This window comes from Nycticebus coucang, chromosome 1 (genome assembly GCF_027406575.1).
Source record: "Nycticebus coucang isolate mNycCou1 chromosome 1, mNycCou1.pri, whole genome shotgun sequence".
Classification (NCBI taxonomy): Eukaryota; Metazoa; Chordata; class Mammalia; order Primates; family Lorisidae; genus Nycticebus; species Nycticebus coucang.
This window is the reverse complement of record NC_069780.1, coordinates 16,904,988-16,927,536: the sequence shown is the minus strand read 5'-3', so window position 1 is coordinate 16,927,536 and position 22,549 is coordinate 16,904,988. Positions and strand designations below refer to the sequence as shown.

General features: G+C 37.7%; 1 protein-coding gene across 2 annotated transcripts in view; it reads right to left on the bottom strand.

Moving 5' to 3' along the window:
• NUDT9 (nudix hydrolase 9) overlaps positions 1–22,549 on the bottom strand; it is a 30,497-nt gene that overhangs the window by 6,896 nt on the left and 1,052 nt on the right. For both annotated transcript variants that reach the window (XM_053602983.1, XM_053602900.1), the window contains exons 2-7: positions 15,996–16,235; positions 14,247–14,342; positions 9,525–9,611; positions 6,672–6,783; positions 4,062–4,208; positions 2,082–2,166 (exon numbers count right to left, since the gene is read on the bottom strand). In XM_053602983.1, the coding sequence (XP_053458958.1) occupies positions 2,082–2,166; positions 4,062–4,208; positions 6,672–6,783; positions 9,525–9,611; positions 14,247–14,342; positions 15,996–16,192 (724 nt within the window). In that variant the 5' untranslated portion in view covers positions 16,193–16,235. The remainder of the gene's footprint in view (positions 1–2,081; positions 2,167–4,061; positions 4,209–6,671; positions 6,784–9,524; positions 9,612–14,246; positions 14,343–15,995; positions 16,236–22,549) is intronic.

Below are 22,549 nucleotides of genomic sequence, written 5' to 3'. Positions count from 1 at the left end.
AGGAATGCCACCAGGTTCTCAGGGTGAATACTGGAGGAAAAAGTCCTTGTCTATTCCAGCAGCAAGAGGAGAATTGTAACCATTTTGAAATACACCCAGAGCATTTTCTGCCTTCAAGGAAAGCTGTTTTTACCAAGGTCTAACCTAACCAATCCAGGAAATAACCTATTCTAGCACCCTCTAGCTTTCCTGTCTCACCTAAAGATGAAAGGTGGAAGGGAGCTGAGAAGACTTGTGAAGGTCACAGTCCAACACCACAGGCTCCCTAAAGGCCTGAGACCTAGCCACAGGATTCTCCTCGGATTCCCCTTCCCCAGAATTTACCACCAGATCAAAAGGAGTCCTCTATAATAAAGGGAAGACAAGTGAAAGAAGGGCACACGTCAGACCTTAAAAAGTCTCCAGGCAAAACCAACAACAGGGAAAACAGAAACAAAAACACTAGAGGGAAGTTTTAGCCTCTGACATCTACAGCTACAGCAAACGATAAACACAGCAGAACTTCTGTAAATGTAAATGTAAACATAAAGCCTTAACACTGAAGAACTCTGCCTTAGGTCCTTTCACTGAATAAATCGTGGCTGGCTTTCAAAGAAAGACTACAAGGCATGTTAAAACAGAAAAACCCAAGTCTGAAGAGACAAAGCAAGCATTGGAACCAAACTCAGAAATGGCAGAGATGGTGGAATTATCAGAACAGAATTTAAATTTAAAGAGAGAGAAAGGGTAAAACAGGGAACAACTCATCAACTCTATGATCAACCACTGGAGATTAGTCACTGTTTTTACTTCAAAAACAAATGGTTAACAAATTTATCAACGCTTATGTTGTACAGACCTGTTTCTAAATCACACTTGTATGTTTCTTCTAAGTTCTCAATACAAGAAGGATGAGCTCTTCTAATATCTTGGTTAACGGTAGTTAAACACAAAGTAGAGAAATGGTGCTGGGAGCGTCCCCCAAGTTCAACAAGTAAAAGCACAGAAGGGAGAAGTTACAGATCTTCTAATTTTATCCCATTTTATAAGTTAAAAAACTGAGTCCAGGAGAACAAGTAGATTTGCACAAGGTTATACAGAGATCAGAAAAGAGCACTCAGTTCTCTGACTTGGTGCCCTCACTTTATTATGCTACAAACCAAAACAAATACTTAAAAGGTCATCCAATTTAACAATAAAATGTATTTCAAGGGATGCCATTCAATGTGTAAATTAAGATCAAATTAATAATTTTTGTTTTGTTTTAGGTTTTTGTCACTCTGTTGCCAAGGCTATAGTGCTGTGGCATCGGCCTAGCTCACAGCAACCTCAAACTCCTGCATTCAAGCGATCCTCCTGCATGAGCCTCTGAAGTAGCTGGGACTACAGGCACCAGCTACAATGCCTGGCTAATTTTTCTATTTTTAGCAGAGACAGGGTGTCAGTCTTACTCAGGTTGGTTTCAAACTCCTGGCCTCAAGCAAGCCACCCACCTCAGCTTCCCAGAGTGCCAGGATTATAGATGTGAGCCACCCTGCCTGTCTCAAATTAATTGTTAAGGTAACAGATTTCCTCTTTTTTTAATAACAGATTTGAAAAATTTGAAATCCATGGGCCAGATAAAGCAGTCATTTAAAACATTTGCAGTACTTGGAATTATTTTTATATTGTTTTGTGTTTAGCAATCCATGCTTACTATAAAAATATTTCAAACAGTAAAATATAAATCTCATTTCCTTTACCACTGCCATACTTCCTACCTAAATCCCCAGTTGGTTGTCTTTGTCTTACAAAAATGAAATTTTACTACACAAATAATCTTACAACTTTAAAGCACATAATTTTAGCCCATAAATTCAATCTTAATTTCGTATGTTACCAAATAATCAAATTTACTCACTGGTGATAACATTTTTGAAGCTTTCTTCTATGTATCCTTTTAATACCAATAATTTTTGCTTTCATGTAAATAAAATCCTAAAATCAATAGTTAATTAGCTTAAGATATTACAATAATCTTGATTTAATCATGCCCTACTAGGCTAGTGGCTTAAATTGATCTTTAACCTTAGTCAGTTTAGTATTCGTAAATACAAAATTACCTGTCTCATCATGGTAATTCACAGCCTCTGTCTCCATCCACGCATTATCAGTGTTTCGAGGATCATCAACATATCCCTTATATATCTATTTTTGAAAGGAGACATTTTTTTTTTTAATTTCAACATATAATGATGTAGGAATAAAGCAGAAAAGGTGAGCCCAGAGAGCCTACATGCAGCCACGTGAACAAGGAAGCCGCGAGCAAGTCGCTTCCTAGGACCACTGGAGGACGGGTGCATTGCTTAGCAGGCTGCCTTGCGAACTGCTTGCACTTCCCATTCTGTGACAACACTTTATGACTAAACTTTATGGCCTGACAATGAGTCCATGCTGGTCATGTATGGCTGTTTCCTTGAGGTTTTTTAACATTTAAAAATGTTACCATTGTCCCATAAGGTGTCCCCCTCCTGCTTGGGAAAGGTCCCCTACTCTGTGCAGTAGGGTCTGCTGTCTGTCTCTCTCCGTACACTTCCTATTGCTGGGTGGCTTGCTGTCAAACTCATTCCCACATGAAGCCAAGAACTGGTGATCTTACCCTCCCTTCACTGAGCACCCCAGCATCAGCAGCAGAGAGGAGGGCAGACGCATGTTACTGTCACCAGAATCAGAAACATGAATATCCTGCCACACAGCAGCGTGAACACTCTCCACACTGCTCAACTGGACACTTAATGGTTCAGATGGGAAATGTCATATTGTGTTTCTCCACAATATATTTTTTAAAAGAAAGGTAAATATCATAGAACCTTTAATGTAGTATTCCACACACTTGTTTCCCAGGGATTCATATTCTCTTTTGAGGAAGTGTCAAATCCACCACTCAGATTCTAATTTCAGAATTGGGAATAGTCAGATTTAGGTCACATGATTTTTTAAAAAGTGTACATAATTTGGCTGGGCACAGGGCTCACACCTATAATCCTAGTACTCTGGGAGGCTGACACAGGAGGATCGCTTGAGCTCAGGAGTTCAAAACTAGCCTGAGCAAGACCCCCTCTCTACTAAACATGTTATATAGACACGTGTTACGGTGGGCACTGGTAGTCCCAGCCCTCAGGTGGCTGAGGCAAGAGTATGGCTGAGCCCAGGAGCTTGAGGTTGCTGTGAGCTAACCTGAGGCCACAGCAGTGTGGCCTGGGCAACAGAATGAGATTCTATCCCCTCCCCGCTCCCGACCCCCCAAAAAAACCAACTTAAAAAAAAGGTACATAATTTATGTATTTTTATATTTTAGTAATTTCTGTGATTAGAGTTTCAGAAACACAAAGGTAGACTATTTTAGTTAAACAAAGGAGATCTATAAATAAAACTAAGTTAACAGTTAAGATTTGGATCTAGTCATCTAACTAACATGACCAACACAAATCTGGAGAACATAAATAATTAAGAAATCCCAATTCTGAAAAGAGAACAAAGCAATTCAAACAAAAGCCAACAGAAGTGAAAAGAAAATCTATTCTTTCCCTTAGTAGTACTATACATATTCCTTATAAGGTTACTTATTAAAAATCAGAGATATAATACAGACAAAACAGAAATGAGGCTTAAATGGTTGAAAAACTCGAAGATACTCAAAATACAGATTAGATGAGTAACTCTCAAAATATCAATATCATTTGACATATAAATGTCCTTTCAGAGAGAGTTGAATTCATGCAAAAGAAAAAGGTTTTCTATTGGATGGGTACTCAGCATGTAAGAAAATAGCTTCTCACATGTAGTGTAAAGAAAAACCAGGAGGAAAAAATGATTATAATAAATGATACAATTAACCTAAAATTGAACTATAAAACTTTAAATATAATAGAAACCTACTTATGGTGACGATCTAGACTTTGTTTTTATAAATATATTTGAAATCAAATATACAAGTATTCCCCCTTCATTTAGAGAAGGGTCTGCTAGATTTACAGGCAAACTTTGAATCATTTTCTTTAATCCAAAGGACCAAATCCCTTCTAGGAACCACCATGTCTTACCACGAGATGTTCTTGGCTGAAGAGTTTGTGCAACTGTTCCTCTATTTCTCTCTTCTCAGCACTCGATTTCTGCAAGGAGTTGAGAGCTTCCTCACCGAATTCTCTTTTCAGTGTGGCACTAATCTTCTCTCCTGGATCCACCATCCCCTAAGAGTTACATTAAAAAAAAAGTAATAAGCTGGGGCGGTGCCTGTAGCTCAAAGGGGTAGGGCGCCGGCCCCATATGCCAGAGGTGTCAGGTTCAAACCCAGCCCTGGCCAAAAACTGCAAAAAAAAAAAAAATAATAATAATAATAATAAGCTTTTATTCATTCAATACATACTTATGGAGTGGTACAGTGGACATTTATTATTCTATCTGCCCATAAAAGTAATCCCTATTCCTCTGTGATATGCTCTTCTCTAAAGTGGTTGTAGCAGAAGCAGCCAAGATAAGGATACATTATACATATATATGTATTTCTCTACAGTGACTGGTCCAAGGCCAGCTATGACAAATTGAGCCAATCAAACTAATTTCCTGGCACTTTCCAAACTCAAACTAAGGCAAGAAGGCCTGGAGACAAGAAAGAACACAGCAAATTCATCCTTCCTCATCATTCATTCCATTCCAGCCACACTATGTCCTCAGTATTCCCATGACATGCCACACATTCTCCCACCTAAGGGCCTCTGCACCTGCTGTTACCTCTGTCAAGATGCTTTTCCCCAGATACCTACATGGCTCACTCATTTACCTCCTTCAGATCTTTACTCCAATGTCACCTTCTCAGGGAGAGTGTCTCTAACTTCCCTGTCTAAACTTGTGAACTCTTGAACACTTCCTAGTCCCCTACCTTAAGGTTTCTTTTATCAACTTCTGTACAATATATTTAACTTACTTATCTTATATGATCTGTCTCTTCTACTGGAACGTGAGCACTGAAGGACAGAAATGTTTCTTTTGATTGCTCTGTTATATTTGCAATGTCTAAAATATTAGTTGGCAAAGATACTCAAAATACACTGATTAGATGAGTGACTCTCAAAATAGCAATGACAATAGTTCTCTGCTTGATAAGAATTTCAAATTACAGGATGGTGCCTGTGGCTCAAAGGGTAGGGCACCAGCCCCATATGCCAGAGGTTGCGGGTTCAAACCCAGCCCTGGCCAAAAAAAAAAAAATATATATATATATATAAGATTCTTTAATGAAATAATTACATTATTGCACTCAGCATAAGTTTGACTATTTAACCCACAGAAATTAGCCTAAGCTCTTATTGAAGTTAGCTCAGATCTTTATTTCTATTCCATGTTTATTCGACAAAGTAGACCTGCTGTTTGATTCTGCAATTCCTCTACTAGGTGTATATCCAAAAGACCAAAAATCACTTTATAACAAAGATATTTGCACCAGATTGTCCATAGCAGCTCAATTCATAATAGCCAAGTCATGGAAGAAGCCCAAGTGCCCAGTGACCCATGAATGGATTAATAAATTATGGTATATGTATACCATGGGATACTATGCAGCCCTAAAAAAGATGGAGACTACTTCTTTTACATTTACATGGCTGGAACTGGAACATATCCTTCTTAGTAAAGTATCTCAAAAATGGAAAAAAATATATCCCATGTACTCAGTACTATTATGAAACCAATTTACAATCACTCACACTTTCATATGAAGAATAGATCACAACTATGGCCCAAGATGAAGGAGGGAGGAGGGGGGATAGGAAGGGAGGGGGGAGGTCAGATCGAGGGAGGGTGAATGGTGGGATCACACCTATGGTGCATATTGCAAGGGTACATCTTGGATCTATTAGTCTAGAGTATAAATGTCTTAACACAATAACTAAACGATATTAACCAATGTGAAAAAAAAAAACTACAGTAATAAAAAGACCTTCTTGCCAATAGTGGCTTATAAAACGTTATCTTCATATTAAACTATCTCTATTTCATAATACAGCGTAAAATATAAAATCCTCTGCCACACACATTTTAAGAGGCCACTTCGAATATACCAGTGGAATAGATTCAAACAAAAGGCCAAAAAAAGTGCACCCTTCTTAATGATATTACAGACATTTTTAAGACTACAAGAATAGTAAGTAATAAAAGCTATCACTTTTTATTATGTCTATGTCTAAAGTTATCAGTATTCAACAAAAAAAAAAATGTTGAAAATATTACCTGGGGCTAAGTAACAGTTAAGTTCTGAGACGGCAGCCAACATTGAGTGCCTACCATATACCAGGTGTTTATATGCTATCTCTTGTAACCCCGTGAGGCAGGTATCTTTATTTTAAAGACAAGGGCCTGAATTCCGTATCACCCCAGGAAGAGGAAAAGCCAGAACACAGGCCTAGATCTAACTCCAAAGTCTATGTTCTTTCCTAAGGGTATCAGAATTAGACTCAGATTCTAAGAGCTTTGGATTATCCTAAACTTGTTGCTGATAATGACACTTCATGGCAGGGATGAAAGACAAGAGAACTACTCCTTGACCCGGGGGAGATGGAAGACGCGTGGAGTAGGAAAGGTGCAGACAGCAGCCTTGTAGTAAGAGCAAACGACTAACAAGAATTTGAACATTTATTTCATTTAATTTTAATGCTCACCCCTGGGATTGCCCATTCTCCACAGTCTTTCCTTTTTATTGCAACAAACTGTAAGATGTGTTTCCCAGAAACTGGATGGGTGATTTTATTTCCACTGCTATCTCTTTTCCACCTGTGAATAGTAATGTGAAATCATAACTGACCTACAACAAAGACGAAGATTCTAATTCAAGCTTGAGACAAATTATAAAAGTATAGTTTTCTTTATATTACAGCATATATAAATTTACCTTACATCAGCTAGTTTTACAAGAGAACTATTGTTTTTTATTAGAAATAGTCTATATTTAGCACTGTTACAGACCAATACAAATACCTACATTACGTAAAGAATACTGATTCTCCACAAATAAAAAAAAAAATTCAGGATATAAGCAGCAGCTTTTACTATTTAAAGTACTATTAGAAAAAGCTTATAAGCAGAATAGAATTTTAAAAAAGAGTTGCAAAAGTTGGCTTGGCGCCTATAGCTCAGCAGTTAGGGTGCCAGCCACATACACTAGGGCTGATGGGTTCAAACCTGGCCCTGGCCTGCCAAACAACTATGACAACCACAATTAAAAAAAAAAAATAGCCAGGCGTTGTAGTGGGCACCTGTAGTCCCAACTACTTGGGAAGCTGAGGCAAAAGAATCATTTAAGCCCAAGAGTTGGAGGTTGCTGTGAGCTGTGATGCTACAGCACTCTATCAAGTGCGACATAGTAATATGCTGTCTCAAAAAAAAAAAAAAGAAAAAAGAGAGAGAGTTGCAAAAGTTATTTTTTTAAAGTTCAAGGATCCTTTCTAAAAATTATTGGTAGGGGAAAAGACCTGGCAATACTTGCTTTGTTATCAGAAAAGTAGATTATGATACAGTTTAGGTGATGTAAAAAGGAATGCTTCTCACTCTTTATGCTCACTTCTAATAAACAAAAAATTCTATCCTTTGATTTAATTTTACATTTTGAACTGAATTGCATATTGTTTTATAAAACGTGCAAAGGCAATGTTAATTGCAAAACAGACTTTTTCTAATTATAGCCTCTTTTCCAGATATGTTGACAAATCTTTCCTTCCCCTTCCTTATCTCCATAGCAACATCCACCCCCAATTTAATTTTAAGAATTGTTCCAATGGTCTCCTAGGCAAAAAAGAAAAGATAGATTTTGAACTTCTGATCTAAATCAAAAAAGAAAGTCTGGGCTCGGGGCCTGTAGATCAGCAGCTACAGCGCCAGCCACATACACCAGATCTGCCGGGTTCAAATCCAGCCCGGTCCTAACAAAACAACAATGACAACTACAACCAAAAAATAGCTGGGCGTTGCGGCAGGGGCCTGTAGTCCCAGCTACTTGGGAGGCTGAGGCAAGAGAATCACTTAAACCCAAGAGTTTGAGGTTGCTGTGAGCTGTGACATCACAGCACTCTACAGAGGGCAACATAGACTCTGTCTCAAAAAACAAAACAAAAAGTCTTATGATCTAATCATCACTTTGGATGAGATCCAGTGAAATACTGGTTTAGATATGAGCTTGCAAATTTCTTTATGTAACAGCTAACTACATATCTAACTATAATTCCTCCCCCAAAAGAGCAGTACTGTGAGACATGTTAAGTGAATAAATTGTAATGTAGGGGCAGTGCCTGTAGCTCAGTGGATAGGGCGCCAGCCACATATACCAAGGCTGGCAGATTCGAACCCAGCCCAGACCAGCTAACACAATAATGACAACTGCAACAATGAAAATAGCCAGGCGTTGTGGCGGATGCCTGTAGTCCCAGCTACTTGGGAGCCTAAGACAAGAGAATCACTTAAGCCCAAGAGTTTAAGGCTGCTATGAGCTGTGATGCCACAGAACTCTACCCAGGGTGACAGCTTAAGACTATTTTTTGGTTATAGTTGTCACTGTTGTTTTAGTTGGCCCGGGTCGGTTTGAACCCACCAGCCTCTCTGTATGTGGCCAGCACCCTACCCAGTGAGCTATGGGCACTGCCCAACAAGAAAGTTTAAAAGAAAAAATTTTAAGAGGAAAAAGCTTATAGAATAAGGATATAAAAAAAGAAAACATTTTTGTACAACTGAATAATGTGTTTGTTTTAAGCTAAGTGATACCATAAAAAGGTCAAAAATCAACAAAAATTTAAAAGTTTATACAGTAAACAAGTTACAGCAACCTAAAGCTAATTATTAAAGCAAAAGGAGTTTTTCTGGTTTTTTTTGTTTGTTTGTTTTTTTTTGGGGGGGGGTTGCAGTTATTGGCCAGGGCTGGGTTTGAACCCGCCACCTCCGGTATATGGGGCCAGTGCCCTACTCCTTTGAGCCACAGGTGCCGCCCAAAAGAAAAAACTTTTTATGAGTTTAGCAAACCCTAAGTGCACACTGTTTATGAAGTCTACAGTAGCATCATCATGTCCTAGGCCTTCACATTCACTCACCCAGAGCAACTTCCTGTCCTGCAAGCTCCATGCATGGTAAGTATATCATTTTTTATCTTTTTTACTGTATTTTTACTGAACCTTTTCTATGTTTAGATATATGACTACTTACCATCATGTTACAGCCGCCTACAGTATTCAGTACAGGAACACACTGTATGGGTTGGTAGCCTAGGAGCAGTAGGCTATAGCATGCTAACTGCACCATCTAACTTGGTGTGCGTATACTCTGTGACGTTCGCACAATGAAACCCCCTAGCAATGCATTTCTCAGAACGTATTCTCATGGTTTAGTGACACACACACACATACAAATACATGTGTATATACACATGGGGATACATATATACATAAATATACATACATATACATAACTATAATTTGTATTGTCCCCATCGCTTAGCTCTTTGCTACTGAAATGTTTTATTTGGTTCTTACCTGGTTATGATGGGATCTGCAGCATGATTTGGACCCCATCGCCCCAAAAGCCCCCGGCCAACCAGTCCTGTCCGTCCTGCAGGATTTCTAAAGAAAAAAAAAAATCAATTTAATGTGTTCATCTTTCTTAGCCTGACTTAACATGGCCTAAGAGAAGGCAGTACAAGTCCAAAACAAGGAAATATTTCCTCACAACCAGTGACACCTATCCAGCACTGAAATCACTTATCTCATGATATTATTACTTAATTTTTCTTTTATGCATGTATTAAGCTTTGGCCTTGATCCAAGAGGAGAAATCTCATTTCCAGAGTGGTTCTACAATGTAAGAATTGTTTCAGTTTTCATCTATATTCCTAAATTCAAAATAGAACCTTATTGGACTCTTAAAATGATCTTTGCCTAATCATCAATGTCTAAAACAAGTACCACTAACCTCTCAGGATACCCACACCTCGCTTCACTTTGGCATCATAATTCTACCATAATTTAAGGCCACAGGATTAAAATGTAATGTTGCTTCTGTTACATTTTTAGGTTCATTTTCCTCAGTGGTTTCTAGATTTTTTCTTACAGTATTATATATTTTGTAGCATGTAATAAAGGTATTAGTATTACTTACATATCATAGATTTCCAGTATACTAAAAGCTTTTTAAAAAAAAACAAAAAAAGTCATCTTACTATTTAACCTCATGCCATAATCCAGTATTTAAAAGTCATGCCCTTGGCTCGGCACTTGTAGCACAGAGGTTACAGCAACAGTCACATACACCGAGGGTGACAGGTTTGATCCCGGTCCAGGCCAGCTAAACAACAGTGACAACTGCAACAAAAAATAGCCAGGTGTTGTGGCAGGTGCCTGTAGTCCCAGCTACTTGGGAGGCTGAGGCAAGAGAATCGCTTAAGCCCAAGAGTTGGAAGCTGCTGTGAGCTGTGATGCCATAGCACTCCACTAAGGGCGACATAGTGAGACTCTTACCTAGATCAGTAATCTTACCTATTTAATGCTCTGTCTTTTGTCCTTCCATTATGTGAAAATAAATAACTCACAAAAATTTCCCCTTTAGCCATCCATTTTTATTGTTCTTCCCTGTGACTATTAAAAATGAATTAATTTTTATGTTGTTTTGTACTAGCCTGAGATATATTTCAGCAAGACTTACAGAAAGACAAGCTAAGACACCTAGCTGACTGGCAATAATTCTTTTCACATTCACAGGAGGTGTGAGGTGGCTAGCGTCCATATTTTATTCCATGTACCCACACACCTAAACACAAATGATCAAAGCCAATATTAAGAAAAAGAATGATGGCTCGGCACCTGTAGCTCAGGGGCTAGAGCACCAGCCACATACACCACAGCTGGCAGGTTCAAATCCAGCCCGGGCCTGCCAAACAACAATGACAACTAGAACCAAAAAATAGCCAGGCATTGTGGCAGGCGCCTGTAGTCCCAGCTACTTGGGAGGCTGAAGCAAGAGAATCACTTAAGCCCAAGGGTCTGAGGTTGCTGTGAGCTGTGATGCCACAGCTCTCTACCCAGGGTTACAGCTTGAGGCTCTGTCTCAAAAAAAAAAAAAAAAGAAAAGAAAAAGAATGTTAGTTTTTATAGATAATCAAGCCTATAACTTATAAACTACAAACAGTGGAATGGACACACAGACTATCCTATAGCCTGAGAAGCACTGTAAGTTGTTTGCAGAGAGAGAAAAATGAAGCCAATGTATAGAGAAAATCAGAGATGAGGCAGAAAGAGTCTTGATCGATTTCCAAACCCACTTCTTCCTAAAGTTACCTGCTTTGAATTCCTTGAGACAATCCTATAGCCTTAAAATAATTTCACTTTTGGGCAGCGCCTATGGCTCAAAGGAGTAGGGCACTGGCCCCATATGCCAGAGGTGGTGGGTTCAAACCCAGCCCCGGCCAAAAACTGCAAAAAAAAAAAAAATAATAATAATTTCACTTTTTTGTTCAGGCAAGCTAAAGTTAGTTTCTCTTAGTCAAAAAGTATTGACTAAAACAACAATCTCTCTTGCAAGGGGAATTTGACTTAACTTGGTAACATACAAAGGTGAGTAAGTTATGACCAAAGAAAAAATGAGCAGAGCTGTAGGACCTGGGGGGGGCCTGTGGGGGGGAATATTACCATTCTTTACTTTAGAGAAATTAAGAATTTCTTTCTTCTTTTTCTTTTTTTTTTTTTTAAGACAGAGTCTCACTTTGTCACCCTCGGTAGAGTGCCATTGTGTCACAGCTCAGAGCAACCTCAAACTCTTAGGCTTAAGTGATTCTCTTGCCTCAGCCTCCCAAGTAGCTGAGACTACAGGCACCCACCACAACATCCAGCTATTTTTAGAGATGAGGTCTCACTCTGGCTTAGGCTGGTCTCGAACCTGTGAGCTGAGTCAATCCACCTGCCTTGGCCTCCCAGAATGCTAGGATTACAGGAGTGAGCCACTGCGCCCAGTCAAAACTAAGAATTCAAAGTACAACATTTTTATAAGGTAATAAACAAGGTTACAAATCTAAGATACTTTTATTTATCCTTTTATTATGATAATTTTTATATTTTTCCAGAACTTTTATAAAATCTTCTTAAGGAAAATGGATAATTTTGGAATTGTGCAGAAAAATCGTTTTTGTTTGTTTGTTTTTTGAGACAGAGCCTCACTATGTCACCCTTAGTCGAGTGCCAAGACATCACAGCTCACACCATCCTGAACAAGAGCGAGACCCCATCTCTACTAAAAAGTAGAAAAATTAGCCGCAGAGGTTGAGGCAGAAAGATTGGTTAAATCCAGGAAGCTGAGGTTGCTGTGAGCTAGGGTGATCCCGTGGCAATCAAGCCTGGGCAACAAAGTGAGACTGTTTCAAAAAATAAAAAATAAAAAGACAGGACAGCACCTGTGGCTCAAAGGAGTAGGGCGCCGGCCCCATATGCCAGAAGTGGCAGGTTCAAACCCATCCCCAGCCAAAAACTGCAAAAATAATAATAATAATAATAATAATAGAATAAAAATAAATAAATAAAGACATACAAATGGCCAAAAACAAATGAAAAAAAAAAACGCTCAACATCACTAATCATCAGAGAAATGCAAATTATAACCACTCATTGAGACACCATCTTACAACAATCAGAATGACTATTACACAAAAGTCAAAAAATAACACATGTTGGCAAGGATGTGGATAAAAGGGAATTCTTAGACACTGTTAGCAGGAATGTAAACTAGTTAGTACAACCTCTATGAAAATAGATTTCTCAAAGAAGTAAAAATAGAACCACTATTTGATCCGGGATCCCACTACTGGGTATCCACTCAAAGGAAAAGAAAACATTGTATCAAAAAGATACTGGCACTCATATATTTATCACAACACCATCCACAACAGCAAAGTTATGGAATCAATCAAGTGACCACCAACAAATGATGGATTAAAAATGTAAATGTTGTATATATATACACAATTGAATACTATGCAGCCATAAAAAAGAATAAAATCATGTCTTTTGCTGCAGCATGGATGGAACTGGAGGACATTATATTAAGTGAAACAACTCAAAGCAGAGAGTCAAACACCATATGTTCTCACTTGTAAGTGGGAGCTAAGTAATATATACACATGGGTTTAAAGAATGGAATAATAATCACTACAGACTGGGGAAGCTGGGAAGGGGGAAAGGCAATGGGTAATGGTGATACAGGACAGGTGGTGCCCCAGCCAGCTCAGTCGAGCAGGCAAGAGGGGACCCCCGGAGGACTCCCCCACCCCCCACCAGAGGCTCTAGTCACCAGAGGGGCCAGACAACTGCACTTATGACTGAACAGGGAACCCCATTTCCTATACCTAGGTCAATTTCTTATAAGTTTCCTAGGCCTCAAGTGTATGAATGGACTCATTAATACATTCATTCACTTTGCCCCAGCGGAAGGAACTGTATCCATTTATTAATGCACTCATTCACTTGTGTGGGGAGGACTGTGTCCATTCATTTCCTGGCCTCATATAACTACAAGGAACCCATGCGACTATATAGAGCAGCCCCAGACAAGGAGTCCAGAAAGAGAGCTTTTTTCCCACAACTTGGGTTTTTTTCTGTCTGCCAGGAGCTTTGGTGTTCTTGTATTCTTTTCTGTAAATAAATCCTGTTTTACCACTGATCTGTGATTCATTCTTCGAATCACTAAGACCAAGAACCCACTTAAGACGAAATTCCGGTATCAATGGAACATTACTTATGGATACAACACACGCTATCCAGGTGTGCACTGAAGGCCCAGACTTCACTACTACCCAATATATCCACTTCAAAGAATTGCAGATGTACCCACTAAACATACAAATTTTAAAAAGACAGTATACCATTTAATAAATAACTACCAAGCATATACTTTTCAATCCTTTCTCTATTAATTTATTCAATTAATTACTTTTACCTTCAAGGTACAGTTACAAAAAGATGCATTCAAATCTGCCTCTGCAACTTACTAGAGCTACATTACTACCTGTATACAAACTGCTTATACTCTCTTCCCTTACTTGTAAAATGGAACTAAAAATATCCACCTTCAGGGTTATTGTGAAGATTTAATTAGATCACATATAAAAGTTCTTTTATAAATGTCTGGCACATACAAGCATTCTGTAAATGTTAACTATCTTTCCTGCCTTTTGAAGACCCATTATTATAAGATGCTCCATTACCAATACCTACCTAGGTCTTCCATTTTCAATCTCATACAGGCCGTTCTGGCTCTTTCTCTCAATATGCCCATCTTTTTCATTAAACTTCGGAGAAAAGGTACTTTCACTGTAATGAGAATACCAATGCAAAGTAAGAAATAATGATTCAAAACTACCAACAGCTTAACAACACAAGTCAATCTGTTGTTCATAAGCAGTATGCCTGAAATTTTTAAGAGCTCATGTCCATTTACAAATCCATCTTATTCCTTCAAAACAATTTCTAAGGAAAAAAAAGATATCTTACAATACAAAGATGTGTATTCATATTAGACTTATTAAACCCTCGGAAAGGACTACTGGAAAAGGACTGGAGCTCCTCCTATGTGCTACAAAAAAAGTCTACATTTCTGTTAGCAAGAAAGAACTGTCTGTGGGTGCATGATGGTTTCCATGTGTCCCTCAAAATAAATAAATAAATAGAGATGCACAACGGCATCCTCTAAGATGGGGGAAATAGAGCTGGTTTAAAGCTAATAATTTCTCCACAGGTTATTGTCGTGATTAATTAATAATCCAAATACTATCACAAAGTTACAAACTCATCTTTCAAAATAAGCAAACTATGGGTCAAAATCAAATCAATCAGCCAGTGCCTGTGGCTCAAAGGAGTAGGGCACTGGCCCCATATACTGGAGGTGGGGGGTTCAAACCTGGCACGGGCCAAAAACTGCAAAAAAAAAAAAGATCAAATCAATCACAGCAGTAAGTCCATGGTGAAGTTTAACAACTTAATGAACTAATACTGAATCTATCAAATCAGTAAAAAAATAATTTTTTTTTTGAGACAGAGTCTCACTATGTTGACCTCAGTAGAGTCCCGTGGCGACACAACTCATAGCAACCTCAAACTCTTGGGCTTAAGCGATTGTCTTGCCTTAGCCTCCCAAGTAGCTGAGACTACAGGTGCCCACCACATCACCCTGGCTATTTTTTTGTTGCAGTTGTCATTGTTTAGCAGGCCCGGCCGGGTTCCAACTCACCTACCTAGGTGTATGTGGCTGCTGCCCTGACCCACTGAGCTATAGGCACCACCCAAATCAGCAAAATTTTTAACTTAACTAATTAAATAACATCCTAAGAAGACTATCATTTATAATAAACTTATCCATTAAACCAAATTTATAAAACTGTGATGGAAATTTAGCAGAGTGCTTAAAAGAATGAATTCTGGAGTCAGAGTGAGTTCAGATCCAAGCTATACCATACACTAGCTCTGTGATCACAGGGAAAACTTTCTGTGCTTCTATTTTATTGGGCTTTTCAGTGCAGCATTTCTGTGAAGTTAGAGAGAGCCCCTTTTCTCATTTTCCTTTCCTCTCTTCTTTATCCATCCCTTTTCTATTTTTTCACACTAATTTTATGTCATCGTTCTATTCTTAGTAACCTGAAAAAAAATTCTGGAAAATGCTCAAATACAAGTCTAGCTATCTTGGAAAATAAACACAAAAGATGTTCTACTGACAACCCAAACATATACCACCATTTCATAACAAATAGCTGTCCTTTCAAATTTGGAAGGATCCTCATAAAACCCCCCGGGAAAATTGAAAAAATAAAAAAGAACTGCATTCAAGCAAATATGGAAATTGAATTTTATGACACAGTAAAGCATAGATCAAAATGACTTTTTAGGTGTTAGTTAAAAAGATAATTTATAATACAACCATTGCCTTCTCTAAAAGTCTTATACCCAGCTAATGCCAGTTTATTTGCTCACCTGATCTGAGGATCTGCCCACCTGGGTCCAGCTAAGACAGAAAGGGCAGTATATTCAACAGGATTATAGTCTTGCCACTCAACCAGCCAGCCCACTTTTTCATTAGGAACTTGGCTTCGTTCAACTTTTGAACCTGGGTAAGGAGATGTCCGAGCCTTGTTGTGAGAATTCTCTTTGGAACTATTAGAACCAGACATGGTGCTGGTACTAAGATGAAACCAACAGGATGAAAATGAGTTTCTGGCAAAGGAAAAAGGAAAAAAGTTTTATATAAATAACAAAAATATATTAAAGAACCTACTTCAAAGATCTAAAAACACACTTTCAATTTTGAAAACTTTTAAAAACCAGAAAATCCAAATTCAACTGAAGTTCAACATCTGTGAGAGATTACTTTCAAATACAAAATTTTTAAAACATAGCTAAATCGTATTAATTAGCACCTACTCACTGAATGTATTTTAGAGTTGAAAAAAGGACACAAGCTTACTTTTGTGCTATCTGATGTGAAGAGGTAAGTTTGTTATGGAAACTTAGCCATAAAAACAAATGTAAAAGAAAGCTGGTTAAGTGTACAAATAAGTTTTTTAAAAACTAATTGCAGTCTAATATACATGTGTAAAACATGACAAAAATAGTACACAGAAGAACAGGAAAATGGAAATTCAGTGCTGCAAAGTTCTTATATTGAAGTAATGTAAAATTATTTGAAGGTACATTGTAATAAATACACAAATTGTAAACTTTAGAGCAAAACTTATGTAAAATTAAGAGGCATAAAATAATTGGACAGCATATGAAAAAAAAACCCTTCATCCTAACGTGTAACCCTTATGTGTAACCCTTACAGCATACACAAAAACTTGTCATGTCTCCTCTTACCTAAATGGCTTCTCATTATTCTTAAAATGAAAATACAAATTCCTGATGACACTTACTATAACATGTAAAGTAGGAAAGGAGATTCTGAAAACATGGTAAAGGATGACAGCCCTTTTCCCTTGCTCTCACAGTACCCATCAATTTGCCCTTCTTGAGACAGTTGATGGGGCAAACACCACTGGGTGGAGGTGACAAGTCAGGAAATCAACATCGTGTGTCTCACAATACCACACACTGGAAATACGCACAAACATTTCTGAGGTATTCCTGCCAAGAATGTATGACTTTGGAAGAAAAAGTATCCAATGTACTCAGTACTATTATGAAACCAATTTACAATCACTCACACTTTCATATGAAGATAGATCATAACTATGGCCCAGGATGAAGGAGGGGGATGGGAGGGGAGGTCAGATGGAGGGAAGGTGAATAGTGGGATCACACCTACAGTACATATTGCAAGGATACATGTCAGATCTATTAAGTATAGAGTATAAATGTCTTAACACGATAATTAAGTAAAGGAGGTGAGGGATATATTAACTAGTGTGATGTAAGCATTCCAAATTGTATACGAAGCACATTGTACCCTATAAATGCATTAATGTATACATGATCTACATGTTTATGATTTAATAAAAAGTTAAAAGAAGGAAAAGAATATATGACTTGATCCCTGAACTGGACATGACAAAATATACAACACATCCAGGTTAAGGGACATCTTACAGAATGAAAGTCTGTATGCTCTAAATAGGAACAGTCATGAAAGAGAAAGAAGGACTCTTTCAGATAGACAAAGACTAAATACACCTGACAACTAAATGCAATCAATGATTCTGGATTGGCTCCTGAACCATAAAGGAAAATCTGTTACTCAAAAGCAGTATGCCTGAAATAGTAAATTTTCAGAATGGTACATTACAGAAGAAATGGTAAAGTTTGAATGCTATAAGTAACATATTTATATTGTGTAAATGTAAAAATAATTTTAACAGGTGATTTTTTTTTTTTTAAAGTATCTACCTCCAACAAAGAAAAGCCCAGGGCTTTACTGATAAATGCTGACAAACAATTTACAGAAAAATTAACATTAATCCTCCTTAAACTCTTCCCAAAAAATTGAAGAGGGAATACTTCCAAAGTCATTCTATGAGACCAGCATTATCCTGATATCAAAGCTAGACAAAGATCCCTGATGAATATTAATGCAGAAATCGTCAACAAAATAGTAACAAAGAGAATTCAACAGCTCATTAAAAGGATTATATATCATGAACAAGTAACACTTATTCTTGGAATGTAATGATGGTTCTACATACAAAAATCAATGTAATATATTCACATTAACAGAAATAAGAAAAAAAATGACGATCTCAATTGATGCAGAAAAATTATTTGGCAAAAGTCAATACTTTTATGATAAAAATATTCAACAAACTAGAGACAGAAAGAACATAATAAAAGCCATATATGAAAAGCCTGGAGGGCGGTGGTGAAAGACTGAAAGTTTTTCCTCTAAGACCAGGAACAAGGTAAGGATGCCCACTTTGCCACCTTTATTCAATATAGTACCTGAAGTCCTAGCCTGAGCAATTAGGCAAGAAAAAGAATTAAAAGGCATTCAAATTGTAAAGGAAGAAGTAAAATTGTTTCACAGGTTGAACATCCCTAATTCAAAAACCTGAAATTTGAAACTTTTTGAACATCAACAAGTAGAAAATTTCATGCCTGACCTCATGTGATAGGTCACAGATAAAAGAAGGAAAAAAAAATAATAACCACCCAGGAAATACTGACTAGGATGTGGACAGATTTACTTGCTATTAAAAATAATGACATCAGCTCAGTGCCCGTAGTCCAGTGGTTAGGGCACAGCCATATACACCCTGGCTGGCAAATTTGAACCCAGCCCGGACCTGCTAAACCATGACTACTACAACAACAACAAAAACAAGCCGGGCATTGTGGTGAGCACCTGTAGTCCCAGCTACTTGGAGGCTAAGGCAAGAGAATCGCTTAAGCCCAATAGTTTGAGGTTGCTGTGAGCTGTAATGCCACAGCACTCTACCAAGGGCGACATAGTGAGACTCAGTCTCAAAAAAAGAAAATAATAATAATGATGACATCAAGCAATTTGTCATAAGGTACTACTGGGGGGAAAAAGGTGGCTTTACAAGTGTGTACAATATGATATACTTATAAAGACATCCAATTTATCTATAAATGTACAAGTACATACATTTAACAGTACGTATTACGTACTACGTATATACTGTATCAGTATTCTGCTGCTGCCATGAAAATTACGACAAACGCGGTGGCTTAAAACAAGACAAATTTATTACCTTACAGTTCTGTGGCTTAGAAATTCATGTGTCTCACTGGGCTAAAGCCCAAGAGTCGGCAGGGCTGTGCTCCTTACTGGAGACTCCAGAGAAAAATCCATGCCCTCTCTTTCCCAGCTTGTACAGGGCATCCCCATACTGTGGCTCATGGCCCTCTTCCATCAGTTTCTAGCCAGCAACACTGACCCCCTCTGACCATTTTTTAGTAATCATATCATTCTTTGACCACAGACTGGTCATTTGGAAAAAAACAAACTCATGATTAAACCAGGTGCCCCTGGATAATCCAGGATGCTCTACCCATCACAAAGGTCCATAATCGCACCTGCAAACTCTCTTTTGCTCTGTAAACCAACATACCCAACAGGTTCAAGTGATTACAATGTAGACATGGGGGGGGGGATTATACTGCCAACCAAAAATATCTATACTATATGAGTGTGGGGGAAATTATGTATAGAAGGATCCATATCATCATGTTCTTAACATAGGTGCTGATGTGGACAGAAGTAGAAAGAGGAAAAGGAGGGAAGAGAAGAAAAGAAAGGGAAAGAAAATGGGAGCCAGGAGGAAAAGAGGGGGCAGGTAGAGAAAGAAAAAGGGAAAGGTGAGAAAAAAAAGAGGAGGGTGGCAAAGATGGAAAAAAGAAGAGAAAGGGGGGGAAAGGGAAGAAGATTGGAAGAAGGGATAAGAAAACAGAAAGGAGAAAAGGAAGAAAGCAAATAAAAGGAAACCCTACCCAAACCTACCAAATGAAGGGAGGTATGATCAAATTACATCAAATGTATACATTTAGATCAAATTATGTAATTACATTTGTGTAGAAAATTTTATTTTAAAAAAATTCTCCTTAACCTGATCTACAAGGACTGCCTACTACACCACCTCAATCTATTGTGTACACGATGTACCCACCATTACGGTATCTTCCAGAATAGTGTCCCTGCCATGCCCTAAAGGCAGTGACATGTGTACAGTTCTGTAACTAACATGTCCAGACCCAAAGTTCCATACAAGTGAACCCTAATTAGACTATAGGTTCAATTCTAACAACTGTACCTCCCTATAGGGATTACAGATACTGGGGAAGGATGTGCATATGTGGGGCGTGAGGTACGTAGGAAATCTCTATCTTCCACTCAATTTTCCTATGAACCTAAAATTGCTCTCGTCTATTTTTAAAATACTCGTGCTACCTCAATTCAACTCTCTCTCCCCTCTGCTTGGCAACCTCTTGCTATTTAGTATCCACTTTTGCCTTCAGGAATGCCATACAGTTGTACCCATACAGCCTTTTCAGATTGGCCTCTTTAGTTCGTAATAAGCATTTATAAGACCCCCTCCATGTCTGTTCGTGGCTTAGTAGCTCTTTTGTTTTTAGCACTAAACAGTGTTCCATTGTCTGGATATACTACACTTTATTTACCTTATCACCTATGGAAGGATACCTTGGTTCTTCTAAGTTTTGGCAATAATGAATAAAGTTGCTAAAATATCTGCATGCAGGTTTTTGTGTGGACATTACATTGTCAATTCATCTGGGTAAATACCAAATAGTTGTGACTGCTGGGTTATAAAAGTATGTTTAGCTTTGTAAGAAACTGCCAAACTGTCCTTCTCTGACTTTTAATTCTTTTTTATTCTTGCGTCTGTACAGGCCAATAAAGTTGTTTCCTTTCATCACATTTAAAGCTTTTGAAACAATTGCTATCTCATTTTGCACTCACTTTGTATCTGTAAAGCACTGTCAAACACTCAAAACTCAAGGAAAGCCTGACCAATAAAGATAATATCCCTAGAGGGGCTGAACAATGTCAGATGAAAGAATAATTGGTTTGTGACTAACTTTATTAAAGTGGTAGGTTCGTTCATTATTTTCATGTTTTGATGACTTGCTTGCCTCAGGTGCAGTAAGATCTTCCTTGTTCAAACTACACCCACATGCAATAAAAATGAATATATATTTGAATAAGATACATGAATAGAAATGAAACACATGTATTTATCAAAATTAGCAAACAGACTTCAAGTATGTGTTTTAAAAAGCAAAATTTTAACACGTTACAGGAACCCTAGCCTCTATCTGAATTCTACTACAAAATTAGAGTTGTATTTCATGGTCTGGGAGTAGGGCAAGAAAAAAGTTAAGACCATTAAATAATGTCAAATAGGAAACAATCTTGTTCCACTCTCTCCAACTCAGTACGAACAATGTTTAATTAACTTGAGGCTCTCTGTCCATGATTTAGCAATAAAAAGTGTATGAATTCCACAAATCTGCTACACACTTAGACAAGAGTAACTTCCACATCTCAATGTTTACTTTTCTAAAACAAATTTAATTTTGCAAGAAAAATAGCAAAAATTCCAACTATGCATCTTATCAAGTCTAGATGTGTTAATGCTATTTATACACATTTCTGCTGTTTAAATTATCAGAAGAATACTTACACACATATACGACCTACAATTTTTTATTTTATTACTAAGTAGTGCAAGAATTAAGTAGCTGACAAAGCTCATTTTACAAAACAAAAGCCAATTCCTAAAACTGGCAAACTTAAAAGAATTGGGATACTGACACGATGCTTTGAAAAAAAGAAACTTAGCAATCGTAATTACTTTCCCGCTGAAAGATAAAATTGTATGAAAGGAAATAAAATCCACAGCAGGAAATAGGATACCACCTGTGAATGACAAGATTTTAACCAATTTCAAACAATGGAAAGTGGATGGAATCAGAAGCTATTCCTACAAGAAGGGCTACAGAGGTTTCAAGCTTAAAGTCAGTGGGCCCAAATAGGCTGTAGAATAGCAACATGGAGATTACTTAAGTCTTCCTCCTCTCTTCCCACTCTCCAAACAAAAAGTCCACAATGGTTATGGGTACCACAGGATAAAGTAAAAAGTTTTTGTTTTTTTTTAATGAAGAGCTGGGCCCCCACTGTGAATATAGATAATAGTGAACATAAGGGAAGCTTGGGCTCACTAACTTTTCATTTAGGAGGAGATAAAGCTAAGACAGCTATACTCAGAAGAGAGCTGCTATACCTCTACTATAAAACCAGTGTAAAAGGAGGGTTCCCAGTTTATCTACCTGGTCCCAGATCACACCTTCCTGTGTAGGCCACCTGGCACAAAGAGCCAATGGTCAATTAGCCCTTTCATGTAGTAAAAAAGCCTATTACCTATATTCAACAAAATATGAAGATAACCAGTGTACATCAGATGTTTGAGAAAAAGCACCAAAAGAAGGAAAAAAGACCAAAAAGTAACAGAACTGACCAAGAGTCAACAGATTAATTCAGGAAATATATAATTTTT